Source organism: Ursus maritimus, unplaced genomic scaffold (assembly GCF_017311325.1).
Source record: "Ursus maritimus isolate PB19 unplaced genomic scaffold, ASM1731132v1 scaffold_24, whole genome shotgun sequence".
NCBI lineage: Eukaryota > Metazoa > Chordata > Mammalia > Carnivora > Ursidae > Ursus > Ursus maritimus.
In genome coordinates this window covers 792181-805530 of record NW_024424897.1, presented here as the reverse complement: position 1 = coordinate 805530, position 13350 = coordinate 792181, and the positions used below count along the sequence as shown (strand labels likewise).

General features: G+C 56.3%; 1 protein-coding gene across 4 annotated transcripts in view; it reads right to left on the bottom strand.

The window, feature by feature from the left end:
- CSNK1D (casein kinase 1 delta) overlaps positions 1–7792 on the bottom strand; it is a 33850-nt gene extending 26058 nt beyond the window's left edge. Inside the window, exons 1-2 of one of the 4 annotated variants that reach the window (XM_040639946.1) lie at positions 7422–7792; positions 81–191 (exon numbers count right to left, since the gene is read on the bottom strand). In XM_040639946.1, the coding sequence (XP_040495880.1) occupies positions 81–191; positions 7422–7497 (187 nt within the window). In that variant the 5' untranslated portion in view covers positions 7498–7792. Of the gene's footprint in view, positions 1–80; positions 192–2719; positions 2742–7421 lie in introns of those variants that run through there. The other 3 variants (XM_040639944.1, XM_040639945.1, XM_008693871.2) reach the window with 3 other exon arrangements.
- Positions 7793–13350: the final 5558 nt, after the last annotated feature.

Here is a 13350-nt window from a genome sequence, read left to right as displayed (position 1 = left end):
AACCAGAGGCTCTGATTTACGACGCATTCTCCCTCACCAAATACGACCCCGGTTTTCTTTTGAACAGGTAAAGGGCATACCTCCTCCCTGCATCATTTTGTAGATTTTGCTCTCGATGTGGAGCTGAGGGTGTTTGGTTTTGACACATTCAAGCTTGATGGCAACTTCTTCTCCTGCAGCAATGTCCGTACCTTGGCAAAGAAAGAAAATCACAAACATTAATAATCTCGTGTCTACCGCCTAACGCAATGCTACAACACACTACAGACCCCCTGCTCTGCTTTCCACCATGAAATGGTGTCGGTGGTTGACAAACCCCTGTGGAAAATTATCATTACTTTCACTTTTTAGGCAGGAAGTCTTTGATATGTATAGAAAAGTCTTATTTAGTATTCCCTCACCCACTTCCATATGTCCCTACTCTGATCACGTCAATAGGGGACCCAGAGACAGGGCAGTGTACTTCTCTCCGCAAGGACTCCCATGTTTTCTGCCCTAAACCTTCCTGTTCACCTGCTGGCCAGGCCCTGTGTTCACCCACCCAGGGTCAAGCAGTGGGGGAATTGCAGGGTGACCGTGTATGCTCCCCGTTTCTCCATGCTGCCTGGACAGGCCTGTGTGGGTGGGTTTAAGCCTTTCTTTTTACCAAACACCCACACAGCTTCAGTCCACCCACCGCGGGTGTTGAGCTGCACGCATCCCGGAACAGTCAGGGCACTTCTCCAGTGGAATCGGTCCCTACAAGGAGACTCCCACAAACCTCCCCCTCCTGGGGAACGGGACACTGCCATGCAGTTCTTACAGATGCTGGACCAGAAGGGCAGACCCTTTTTCAGAGCCCAACCGAGACCCATCAACACGCACCTGTCACATACCTTTTGTTAGTTTTATGCTAAAACTGACAAAACATCTGCTAATACCTCCCGATAGCCAGCCATGAGTTTGAAGGCAAAATCAGAATTTTTATCTAAAAATGTTCTATCTCTGCTTTACCCCAATTAAGCAAATGCCAACAGGACAACAACCTGCCCCAGGCTTCACACACATCTGCCCCAAAGCTGTGCCTGTGAACCCTTCCTCAAGAAGCTTTAGCTGGAGAGAACAGGCAAGAACCTTACACAGCACATGCCTAGCTCTCCCCTAGGTGCCTTCGAAGTACGGGTGTTCCCCCTTGTCCGCAGCCAGCCTCGGTCTGCACACAGACGACCCTGCACCTGCCCTGCAGTCAGGTCAGCAGTAGCCTCACCCGATGTCGCAGGCCCACATCACTCCCCTCCCTCCTCTCATCACGGAGGCACTTCACCATTTCAGCGTCGCAACAAAGGGGAGTCAGCTCAGTAAGATTATTTTGAGAGACCCCAGTCACAGAACTTTATTTACAACAGATCACTACAATTGCTCTATTTTATTGTTATTGTTGTGAACCTCTTACTGCACCTAATTTATAAACATTATTATTGCTAAGTGTGTCTAGGAAAAAACGAGGTATACATAGGGCTTGGTACTGTCAATGGTTTTAGGCATCGCCTGGGGGCCATGGAATGTGTCCCCTGTGGATAAGGGGGTCCGGTGTATAAAACACTTTAAGCCTTCCCAACAGTATGTTTATCTGTACTGGTTCCGGCAGCTCAACAGATCCGGGACATTTCCTTCCAAAGGAGATCGTAGTGTTGGACAAAGCAACTTCAACTGACTGGTTTCTCTCTCCACAGGTTTAGTGGGGAGAAGTGCAGTCTGTTTCACAAGAGACTTGCACAAAGGAGCGGGTTTGCAGTTATAAAGCACTCTGAGATTCCCAGGGAAAGGCAGAGTAAGATCAGCGACACTAAAACCATGATCAATCGGCCTGCAGGAACTCTGCCTGCTGCTGTTCGTGTGTCCACTAAACGCCTAAGAACCTCCAAAGTCTCCTCCAGACTGCTCAGATGGCTGCAAGAAGTGCAGTGCTTCTGGTGGGCCTGAATCCAAAACTGGGAAAAACCACCATCTGATCACTGCAAGTGACCATTCTAGATTTAAGAACTTCATTTACCATTCCACAGAGACTCTTCTGGGCACTCGGAAAGAAGACAGGAAATACATTTTGTTCTTCCTACCCGCATTTGGGATGATCTATCCAATTACAAGAGAAATGACTTCATCATAAATGTACTGTGCAAATGAGAAATGCACTGGGAGTTCCTGTGAGGACCTGGACTCCGAGCTGAACCCGCCAGCCCAGGAGACACAGAGAAACAGATGACTCAGCTTACTGGTTACATCAGCAACTCTGTTCCCCAAGCATGAGCAGTGGGGCCTTTAGCGAGAGCACTCTTGCTCCACCAACTACGTCAGCACTGTCACCCCTGCCACGAAGCAGGTCTTCAATGACAAGACAGCCTGGATCCACACGGACTACTTACCAGAACAGCACCTACAAGAGAACATTCTAGCTCCACTCTATTGTGGCTGATAATGCAAACATCTAGCCATCAACCCAGCAATACTGACCTGACAGACTTGGAGACAATGACCATAGGCAACTCTGCAACACAATTTGAATTCCATTCTCCTATCATGATGCCAGTCTCCCTGCAGGACTACACCAGTAATATAGCCAGCCTCCCCAAGGATCACACCAGCAACAGAGCCAGCCTCCCCCGAGATCACACCAGCAGAAAGGGCCGGCCTCCCCCAGGATCACACCTGAAAACAGAGAAAGCCTCCCCCAGGATCACACCTGAAAACAGGGCCAGCCTCCCCGTGGATCACACCAGCAACAGAGCCAGCCTCCCTCAGGATCACACCAGTAAGAGCCAGCCTCCCCCTAGGATCACACCGGCAAACAGAGATAGACTCCCCCAGGATCACACCAGCAACAGAGTCAGCCTCTCCCAGGATCACACCTGAAAAGAGATAGCATCCCTCTAAGATCACACCAACAAGGGCCAGCCTCCCCCAAGGATCACACCAGCAAAGAGGGCCAGTCTCCCCCAAGATCACACCTGAAAACAGAGACAGCCTCCCCCAAGATCACACCAGCAAACAGGACCAGTCTCCCCCAGGATCACACCACCATCTGAGCAAGTGTCCCCCTAGGATCACAACTGTGAAAGTTGCCCAGAGTTTGATGACCCAAAGAGAGGCTGGGCTTGGGCTCTGCAAATAAATGTGAGAACAGCAGACACTCTGGGCTGCTTCCTTGCAAGGTCTTTGCCCACTGGGTAAACGTACCAAGCAGCCCAGCTTTGATTCCTGTGCATTCTATGAGAAGCAAACATCACAGGCAAAACCAAGGTCCAACCGTCTACGGCCCTGCAGCCCTGCCCCACCTCCTATGGCTGGCACCACACCTCACCCTTCACTGGTAGCGCAGCTCCAAGTCTAGCACTCAAACCACCACCAGTCCATGGGGGGACCAATACAGGGCAGTGAGAGAGCACCGAGGAGCTCTGACAGCGAAGTGACGCTGCTCTTGCTGCGACATTTTGATCTTACTTTACAGAAGTAATGGTGTGTGAAGGATTGGAAGTTACAAAACCTGGTCCTTCAGCACAGCTAACTGGTACAAGGACTTCGAGATCGGGAACAAGAATTTAAAAGACCCCCCTGAGCACTGGGTTTGATTCACAAGTCAATCCTGTGTGTGTTTACACTAAGCAGTTTTATCTCCCAAACAACCTTGACTCCTGCAGCTGAGCAGCCCCACCCAGTCGGATAAGAGGTTCCTTTCCCGGCAGAGGTGTTGGTCTCTGCTTAGACAGGTTAGTGGTGGTCCTAGGAAAACAAAATTATGTCTCTCAAGTTGAGCAGATGAAGTCAAACGGCGAATGGTGAACCTAACACCAAGCTTGACTCTGTCCTAGGACAGCTGTGCTTACGCCCAACTCCCACTAAGGACTGTCTTATCAAAGAAACAGGGAGAGGCCTCTGGGTAGCCGGGCAAAGGTCACTCTCACAGGGCAACTGTTGACAAGGCAACTGATGCAGGATCACAACCTCCTTAGAGACACTCAAAGCTTAAGCCACCACCCTAAAGAACACAGGCAGGTGACTAGGAAAGCTTCAGCCAGTGCAGGCAACTGGTCTTCTCTCCTGACCGGCCAGTCAGCCACCACTCTGGAACCCCTACTGCGTGTCAGACATCCTTGCACGGCGCTCCTAAAGAGAAAGGAAAGTCAGTGAGAGGGAACACATGAAAATCAAGTATGACGAAATTACTAAGCTTTAGCCCTCTAAAGGCATTCTGTACATTATGACATCAGACCGAACAGTCCACCCAGGTAACACATGGGCAGAGGGGCCATCCTCTGATAAATGGATGCAGTGACAGGTCAGATACAAAGGCCAACATGGGCAGGAAGAAAACTTTCATTCCACCAATCATGAACAGCAGGGGCAGGGGGTAGGAGCGGCCCCAAGGACCCTTCTGCCAGCTTCTAGCAGACAGACATGGAGCAGAACAGAGAGAACTGGGGCCTCGCAGACTCGGTGGAACGTCGGCTGAACAGAGGCGACTGCAGCACCGCCACGCAGCCTGGCTCTAGCAATGGCACTCCACACACTCCCTTCTTCCCTCAGCTCTACTGCTCACACTGAGGACACGTGGTCCACATTAAGAACATGGCCCTGCCCCCATTTTCAAATGTTAGCAGGTGTACAAGAGGTACACTGCCCACAAGTGAGAGGACTTCTGGTGTCCAGTGCCTCACAAAGCATCACCTCCAGCAGCAAGGGGCCAAAGCACGTGGAAGCTAAAGCTGAGGGAGGCGCAGGGCTGGGAGGCTTCGCCTGACGCCGGCTGGCAATACCAGCTACAGGCAATGTTTTGCCTAAGCGGGTACTGTACAGGATACATGAGCTCCGAGGCCTTCTCAGCCTACCCTTCCCAACAGCCTCTGGGATCTGGCAAGCTTGCAGGTACACTGATGACTGGGACTGCACACTTTGGGGTCCACGGAGGCCCAAGTCCAGTACATAAACTTTCTGAAGCACAGGCATTGGAGAAAGAGCCTCAATGTACTGCCCTCTTTAAAGAGGCAATTGTGGGAAGGGCTGGAATAAGTGGCAAGGCACCGTGCTCCACGGCCATATCGATGCAGCAGGCCGCTGGGAAGGCAGGCCAACACTGGGCCCTCTTGGTCCACAAGGCACTCAGCAAGCTGAAAGATGGCCTCCTCTCCTTGCAGTTTCAAACCTCTGAAAGCACAGAAGTACCAGGCGGAAATCCAAGACCTCAAATGCCAGGATCACAACATTGTGAACCTACCTAGAGGAGTCGAGAGCCTTCTGATCAATAGCAAAATGACAGCAGTAGAAATGATTTAAATTGTAATCACACCAGAATATGTGGGACATAACAATGTTCAAGATACGAGGTCCCAATTCCTTAACTAATGCCTTTACCTACACAGGAAAAAACTACGGTATGGATGACTCACTCCATTCCACGCTCTTTGAAGCAGCCATCTTTGACCCTCAAGCACAGTAGCTGGTGAGCTTCCTCAGACCCAGCTTTCCAGCCACATCTTACTCAAGTAACAAGATCACCTTTCCTCGGGGGAGCAGCTTAGCCTGAATGGACCACCGTGTGGGCCATGAGCCCACGCTGACGGAAAAGATCAGTTGTGTCTGAGTACACCTCAAAGGATGGGCGGCGTGGGTGCTGGGAGTGGGGGCGTGAGAGGCACAGTCCACCCGTCTTAGAACCCACAGGCTGGAGACGGCAGACAGACTTCTCTGGGATGGGTCAGCCTGATCTGTGTGAGGTGCTACTGTGTGCTCAACACGAGGTGAGGCCCAGAGGACAGAGCGGTGAATAAGCAGACAGGGCTCCCTGCGCCAGCTTCAGAAAGCACAGAGCTGGCTAGCACCAGAGCACAGAAAGTTTCAAAACAGCGACTTTTTGATGCCTGTGTAAGGGTGGCTAATGGATGGACTTTTCAGTACAGCTCCTAGATCCTAGGTGAAAACTTCAGCCAAAATTTACTGTTCTATAAATAATGCAAACAGTTTACATTCACCCAGCAATTCTGCCTAAACCAACAGGGCCGAGGATGCAGCCAGCTGACTGCTGGACAGAAACATTGCTCAAGCGTGTTTTACGCAGCAGGACAGTGAGGCAGAGGGCAGGCAGGCTCAGAGGCGTCGGCAAGGCCTGGGGCGGGCTTGCTCCGAGGGGTAGGAAGGCACCAAAAGCAGTAATGAACCACACAAACATGTGCACTCCTCTTAACACTGTCAAGTCAGGGCTGCACCCGCTGGGCGACAAGAGGGCAGGATGGGATGGGGACCATGTGAAGCTCTTCCTGACCCCCTCTGACAGGTACACAGCCCAACAGAAACAGCAGAGCAGGGGCTGTGCACAACAGAGCGTGTTTACCCAAACTTGCGCAACAGTCCCTCTGCACACACACCACGGCCAGCGCACGCTCCCAGGTCCGGGGGCTACGGAATAACTTACACACAGTGCCTCTGAGAAACACAGGAAAGTTATTTTTAAATCCCCAACTTTAAGATGCAAGACAATCACTGAGGTTACACGTGTATGTGCATATTCTTCCACGATAAATCTGAAACAATCCAGAACTTTCTAATCCCATTTTTTTTTTTTTTTCAAATCTACCTTGAGAATTTTAACAGCCAGAGGCCAACCTCATGAGTACGGAGAGCTTTGCTTCTTTATTTGCCTCTCATTTCGCCAACATGGCAACAGCGACTTCGTCCGGAGTCACCTGAATCCCACCCAGGCTCCTGCCCAGGTGCGCGACATGTACTCCAGGACGGCTCAACGAGGCGGAGGAGCCGACCCACCCGGGCGACCCCGCGCTTGGTCCTGCGGTCCAGTGGCCCGAGGTCCAGACCCGGGGCAGCTGGCGAGCTCGGGCTGCACTGTCGCAAAGGGCGCCGCGGGAGCCTCGGGCCGGCGCCCCGGACTTTTCCCGTGCCCACCCCCCACGTGCACAGGACGCAGGGGGCCACCCACCCGCCCGGCGGCCTTTGTCTGCCTGCGGGGACACCCAGGCGCGGACACCGGCTGACCGCGGCGAGCAGCCAGGGTCTCGGGCCGAGGCTCAGGGCCACTCCCTGGCGGCCACGGGCGCACGTCTGGGCAGGTGCCCCCGGGGCACGGGCCGGACCCCACGGAAGGGCCGAAGAGTTCCCGCCGCCCCACTCCCGCCTGGGGGGCTACGGGGGCCCGGGCCGGGCGGGGCAGGGCGGGAGGGTCCCGGTCACAGCCGCAAGCCGGAGAGGAGATCCCCAGGGCGGGGGCGGGGTCCCCGGGGCGGGGGCTGGACGAGGCCCGGAGGGGGCCTGCCCCTGCGTCCCCGGGTCCTCGGAGCGGGGTCCGGAGGTGTCCGGGATCCGGCACCGGGGGGGCTGGGGCCGGGCGGACGCCGGTCTGGGGGGGCCGCCCGGGCTCGGGGGGAGGGGCGCCTCACCGAGATAGATGTCTCCGAAGGAGCCGCTGCCGATCTTCCGGCCCAGCCGGTACCGGTTCCCAACTCTGAGCTCCATGGCGGCGGCGGCGGCGGGTCCGGCTCGCTCCTGCCCTCCCGGCCGCTTCCTGGGTCTGAGCTCGGGGAGGCGGCGCCGCTGCTGCCGCTACGGCGGGTCGGGCTGCCGGCTCCGCCCCCCTCACGGCCCCGCTTTCACCATCGCTTTCCGGCCGCCCCGCTGCTCCCAGCGCCTCAATACGGGGCGGATGGGACAGTCCGAGCACCGCCGCCCCTGCTCCGGCCCCCGCCGACCCCGCTCGCCCTCTCCCCGCCGCGGATGGACTCGGATCTTCCGGGCCTAAATCCCCCTTCAGCTGCCTGAAGGAGCCGCCGCCATCGCGCTGTGACGTCACTTCCCCTAGCAACCCCGGTGGGGCGGGGCCCTGCTGCCCGAGGGGCGGGGCCGCGGCTTCGGGCGGCGGGGCGGGGTGTGGGCGGGGTGTGGGCGGGGCCGGGGGCCGGGGCCGGGGCCGGGGCTGGGGCGGAGAGGAACCAGCGGGAACCCTCGTCCTCCGGACCCCGGGACTCCCGGGCCATCCCCTTCTCTCTTTGACTCGCCGCCGCAGCCCCGGGCCGGGAGACCCCCCGCCCTGCCCGTTCCCATGTGCAGGCTCCACGTGTTGGCGCAGGGGCTTCGTGTGTCCTGGCAAGTGTCTGGGAAGCCGGCGGCTCCCCGCGACAGACCTGGGACAGGTCCCGGGGCAGTGATTTTTGCAAGAGGGAAAGAGGGGTCCGAGGCTGTCTGTCCCTGCAGGTCCTGGGACCCGCAGGACACAGGCTGGGACGCAGGGGTCACAGGTGTGCACGGCCTCTGGGGTTGCCCGTGGTCTACCGAGCAGTTAGTTCCCCTCCAGTTCTGCGCCACCTCCCTGCAGCTCGGCCTGCGGCTGCCCGCCCACGCCCTGTGTCTGGTCGTCTGCGCTCAGACCTAGAGCCTGCTGTCAGACCCGAAAGGAGAGGTGAAGCTACCAGGGCTTCAAAGCGTGAGGCCCGCCGGCCTGCCTCTCAGTCCCATCTTCCTGGAAACCGAATCGACCTTTTCATCTCATTTGTATTGGGCCTGAATGTTGTTCCTTGCAAAAGAAAACAAAAATGTTAAAGTTCAGAATGATGGCCAGCTTCAAAGATCTGGAGTCTTGATTCTGATCACTGGGAAGGGAGTCCTCCAGAGAGGCATCCAAACCAGGAAGGAATGACAGACTTTCATGTCATTGCTTCTCGAGCCATGCCCCACCCCATGTAAAAGGGAGAACCATAATACACGATGTTAATACATACTTTTGGACATCTAGCAAATGTCTACTGCTCTGTGCACAGGGGTTACTGGAGGTGTGGGCAGGAGAGCAGCACAAGCTGATGTTCAGGACCGTCTCTAGGGGTGGCCGAGGAAGGAAGCAGTGGGGAGTGAGTGCCAACCCCTGGCACGAAGTGGGGGCGGGGGCTCTGTCCACTGGCAGGTCTCCCCTCTCCAGCACTCAGTCTCAGGAGTGGAGCCCCTGCCCCCAAATAGTTGGGGTCATGGGGCTGGGGAGCCTGGCATCAATTCCTGAGCATTTCATAGCAGGGCCTGGAGACAGGAGAGGCTGGGAATGCCCCCATGGCCATGTGGCAGCCTGCTTTCTCAGTCTTACGGCATGGGGGGGAGGATTTTGACAAACTAGTAAAAATAGCCTGTTGGCAGAATTCCCTGATGAACAGTGCCCTGTTCCCCCTCCCAGAAAGCCGTGAGTACAGACTGGAAACAGCAAGGGACCTGGAAGTACAGTCTGCCGACCACTCCCTTAGCTGCTCTGGGCTGGTCACTGGCTAGCAGTCCATCCTGGGGACTAAGTGTCCTCTCTCAAAAAGAAGCTGCAACTCTTTGGGCCACCCCCAGGCCCCAGGGTTCTGCCCACGTCATCCATTTATGCTTGGAATTGGTCAGGATAATCAGCCAACAGCAGGACCAAAGTCCTTGCTTGAGTTTTACTCCCCGTGATGGGGGAGTACCCGGAAGAGGCCTGCGCAGGAGCGAAGACACCTTCTTCGAGGAGCCCTGCACCAGGGTATGTACCAGGCTCGGAGCACCATGCCGCAGGCGGCCTGCCCCAGAGGCTACAGCTGTCCCCTGTGTATTCCTTGGTGTCCCGTTTGGGAAGCACCTTGTAGGGTGGGGGCTTGCCGAGGCCGTGCTGTGACAGCTGCTTCCTCACTTGTGGCCTCCAGAGGCCAGGATGACTCAGAGTGGGGCCACCTGGCCGGTGTGCGCTCCAGAATCCTCTCTGTCCTCAGATACTCTACCATTCACTTGCTGTGCAGCCTTGGGAAGGGCCAAAGTCAATGCCCCCAGACCCTTTCTTGGAGCATTGGTGAGAGGACCCGGAATAACACAGAGAGCAAGAAGGCTGGCACAGGTGCACGTGTGTTCTTGTTGGGAATAGTGTCATCCGTGTCGCAGCTCACACTGAGCTCAAGGAACACCCACAACTGCTCCTGGCACAGGAGCCCTGGTGGCAAAGCCCCGGCTTCACGAATGACTCACGTGGACGAACGCCCAACTCCCAGGCCAGGCCTTTGCAGCTGGGGCAGCTCCCTGGGCCTCACCCCCAGCTGGGTTTCACTGCCCCCTTCCCGACTCACTGCCCTCTTCTGGGAATGGCGCTGGCCTGTGCCATCTGCTTCCTCAGAAACTCGCTCGTGCCCAGGTCTCCCAGGGTGTATTCCCAGCTCGGCTAGGGGCTCCTCCACTCCTGCCCGGGGGCTTTTTTATTTTAATCCAAAATTAAAGGCAAGTCTCACCCAAAAGGCTGGGGGCCGGGGGCCCCACAGGCCTGCCCCCACTGCTCCCCACCCCCAGATACACTCCGTCCCTTCCCCTCCAGGGCACAACGCTTGGCAATGAGGGTCGCGTGTGTCTGCAGACCATTCCCGCTGCACCCGGCATTGCGGTTTCAATGTGCTGTCAAATCCACTGTCCCCTTCGCTTTCACCCAGACTCCCTCTGAGCTCTTGGGCAGGCCAGGGGCCTCGGAGGACAGCGGGTCCCGCCTGTCCGCGGTCCCCTGCAGAAGCAGAGTGCGAGAGAAGCAATCTGAGAGCGCGTGCGTCCAGGCCGGTGGGGGCTTCCCGGGCTTGCTGTCACGTGTGTGTCTGTGTGCACGTGTGAGCAGCCTCATGGACATTTAGTTCACATGCTGCTCAAGTCACACATTTACAGGGTGCGGTTCGGTGGGTTTTAGTACACGCAAGCCATTTTATGTTTTCATCACCCCAAAAAGAAGCCTGTAGCCCCCCGCACCGCGTGAACGACCCGAGCTCTGCACTCTCACTCACTGGTGTGGCCCTGGCTGGCATCAGGCTGCCAAAGTTTGTGATTTCTTGTCCCTGCACGTGCACGGCTCCCTTCTCCCGTACTGCCTCACAGCATGGGCTCTCGTCAGACTCTTTGGGGAAGAGGGGCACACTCCAGTCTCAGGAAATAGGAGGGGTGTGTGTGCATGTGTCCTGGGACTCGGGTCTCTGCAGAGTTGTGTCTCTTGACAGCCCTGAACCTCGTGCCATGGGCTTGGTTCTCCCTCCTCCTCACCTGCTGTGCTCCGGCTTCTGGTAGTTTTTGCCCCGGGAGCTGCTCTGACCTCTCTCCCGCACCTCTTCAGCTTCCTGAAGGTAACGAGCTGGTCCTGATTGGCCAGTTCTTTTTCTGCCTCAGGTCACAGGTCACTGTGCAGGCCTAAGGAGAGTACCCTGGAGCTGATTAGTGGGGACTGAGTCATTTGCACAGATGATGAGGACCTGTGGCTCCCCTTGGCCAGAGCTTGGGGCACCTCAGGGTCACTGAGGAGAGGCTTTGTGGCCCAAGTTCACACCCTGGAGAGAGGGTCACCTGGCTGCCACCTCTTCGTCGGGCTCCCCCGTGAGCACGCAGCGGTGAACAGTCTTCTCGTTGCTGCTCCTGCTGCACGTTGACGGAGCATAGCAATGCTGAGCGGCGTCCTTCCCTTGGAGTCGTCTTTGCCAGACGCAGAAACTGAAGCAAGAGACTGTCCGGCTAAAATTTCTAGGTTTTCCAGGGCGGCTGCAACTTAAAATATCCTGTGTGATTTTTTTTTAAAGAGATTTTATCCATTCATTTGACAGAGAGAGAGAGAGAGAGGGAGAGAGAGCAAGGGAGCGGCAGGCAGAAGCAGAGGGAGAAGCAGGCTCCCCGCCGAGCAGGGTTCCATCCCAGGACCGCGCTCCATCCCAGGACCGCGGGATCACGACCTGAGCTGAAGGCAGACGCTTCACCAACTGAGCCACCCAGGCGCCCCTATTCTGTACGATTTTAACAAAAACTAACAAAAAGAGAGGTTCGAGAGAGAATGAGATAGCCAGAAGATGGAAGCAGCCCGTGTCCAAGGGTGGAAAGGGTGGGCGAACGATAAACAATGTAGTTTGTTACAAAGAATGTCACGGAGCTTTGAAAGGGCAGTAACATCCCGACACGCTAGAACGTGGGCAGTCCTGGAGGGCACTGCGCTCAGAGAGGGGAGCAGACACAGAGAGACAGGTGCTGTGTGACCCTAGAGCTGAGTAGAAGGTATAGGGCGGGGGGGAGGCGAGCTGGCATTAATGGGGACAGAGTCTCAGTTCGGGAGGATGGGAGGAGTCTGGAGGTGGCCGGTGGTGACGGCTGCACAACGTGAATGTGCTCAGTGCCATTGGGCTGCACATTTAATGGTAAAAATGATAAAGTGGATGTTAGCTACCCTTTACCACAACTTAAAAAAAAAATCCATGGACCAAAAGAGAGGGGGAGGGGGAGGAGAAGAGAGGAGAGGGGAGAAGGAAAAGGGAGCGAGGAAGGGGGAGAAGGGGAGGGCTTCTCACCCTGGACAACAAGAACTTCCCAGGGAGGCAGCAGTGCTGTGCTGTCTGCCTGGGTCTTGTGTGTTTGTGTTTTGACTCTGTGACCTAGACGGGTAGGATGGAGCCGCGGGTGCCGTGGACATGGGAAGGCGCTGAGCCCCGCACAGCCACCAGCCCAAGGGCAGGATGGTCACTTTGTCATCATCCCCAGGGGGGGCCACAGTTGCCAAGGCTCCTGCGCCCCCAGACCCCAACCTCAGAGAGGAGGAGCTGTGGGAGGAGGTGGTGGGAGCACCACCTGCCGGCAGGGTAGAGGAAGGACTGCGAAGCCAGCCCGTGGAGTGGGGGTGGGGCGGGGGGAGGGGCCCACAGATGCCTCTTAGTGCACAAGGATACAGACTCGATCTGCGACAGGGAGGCACTGGGGCAAGGGTCCTCTGGCCACCCTCCTGTATCTGCACGTGTGCGAGTATGCACCCGGCATGCACAGGTGTGTGTGTGCACATGTGTGCACCTCCAGAGAAGCAGGCACCACACATAGATGTGGGCACGCACGTATGCACTTGTGAGTCTGCACTGTGCACAGTATGCACATGCGTGCCTGTATGCCCATGCATGTGTGCAGTGTGCATACACACGTGTGCGTGTACACGTACTTGCATGCATGCTGGCGTGTAGCGGGAAATAGGAATGACCATCTCTCTGGAACCGGGGAAAGAAAGTGCTAACTGAAGATTCTCCATATGGAAAGGACCACTGTGAGGGGTTCTAAAAAAGATGGACGTCGGGGCAGGGACGGAGGGGAGTAGAATCTTTCCAGAGGTCTCGTTGTAGGTGGGGAGGAGGGGAGAAAAGGGGAATAAATGTCTTCTAGAGACTTCATGTTGGGGGTGGGGTGTGAGGAGGAGAGCTTAGAAGCTCCCTGCTGCCAGATCACATGTGCCCATTGGGCACTCTGCCCGTGACAGGTGAGGTCTCCCCATGCCTGGCAGCAAGAACTTGAACTCCCTCCTCTGATCAGAGCTCTTTCCCAGACATGGGGCTC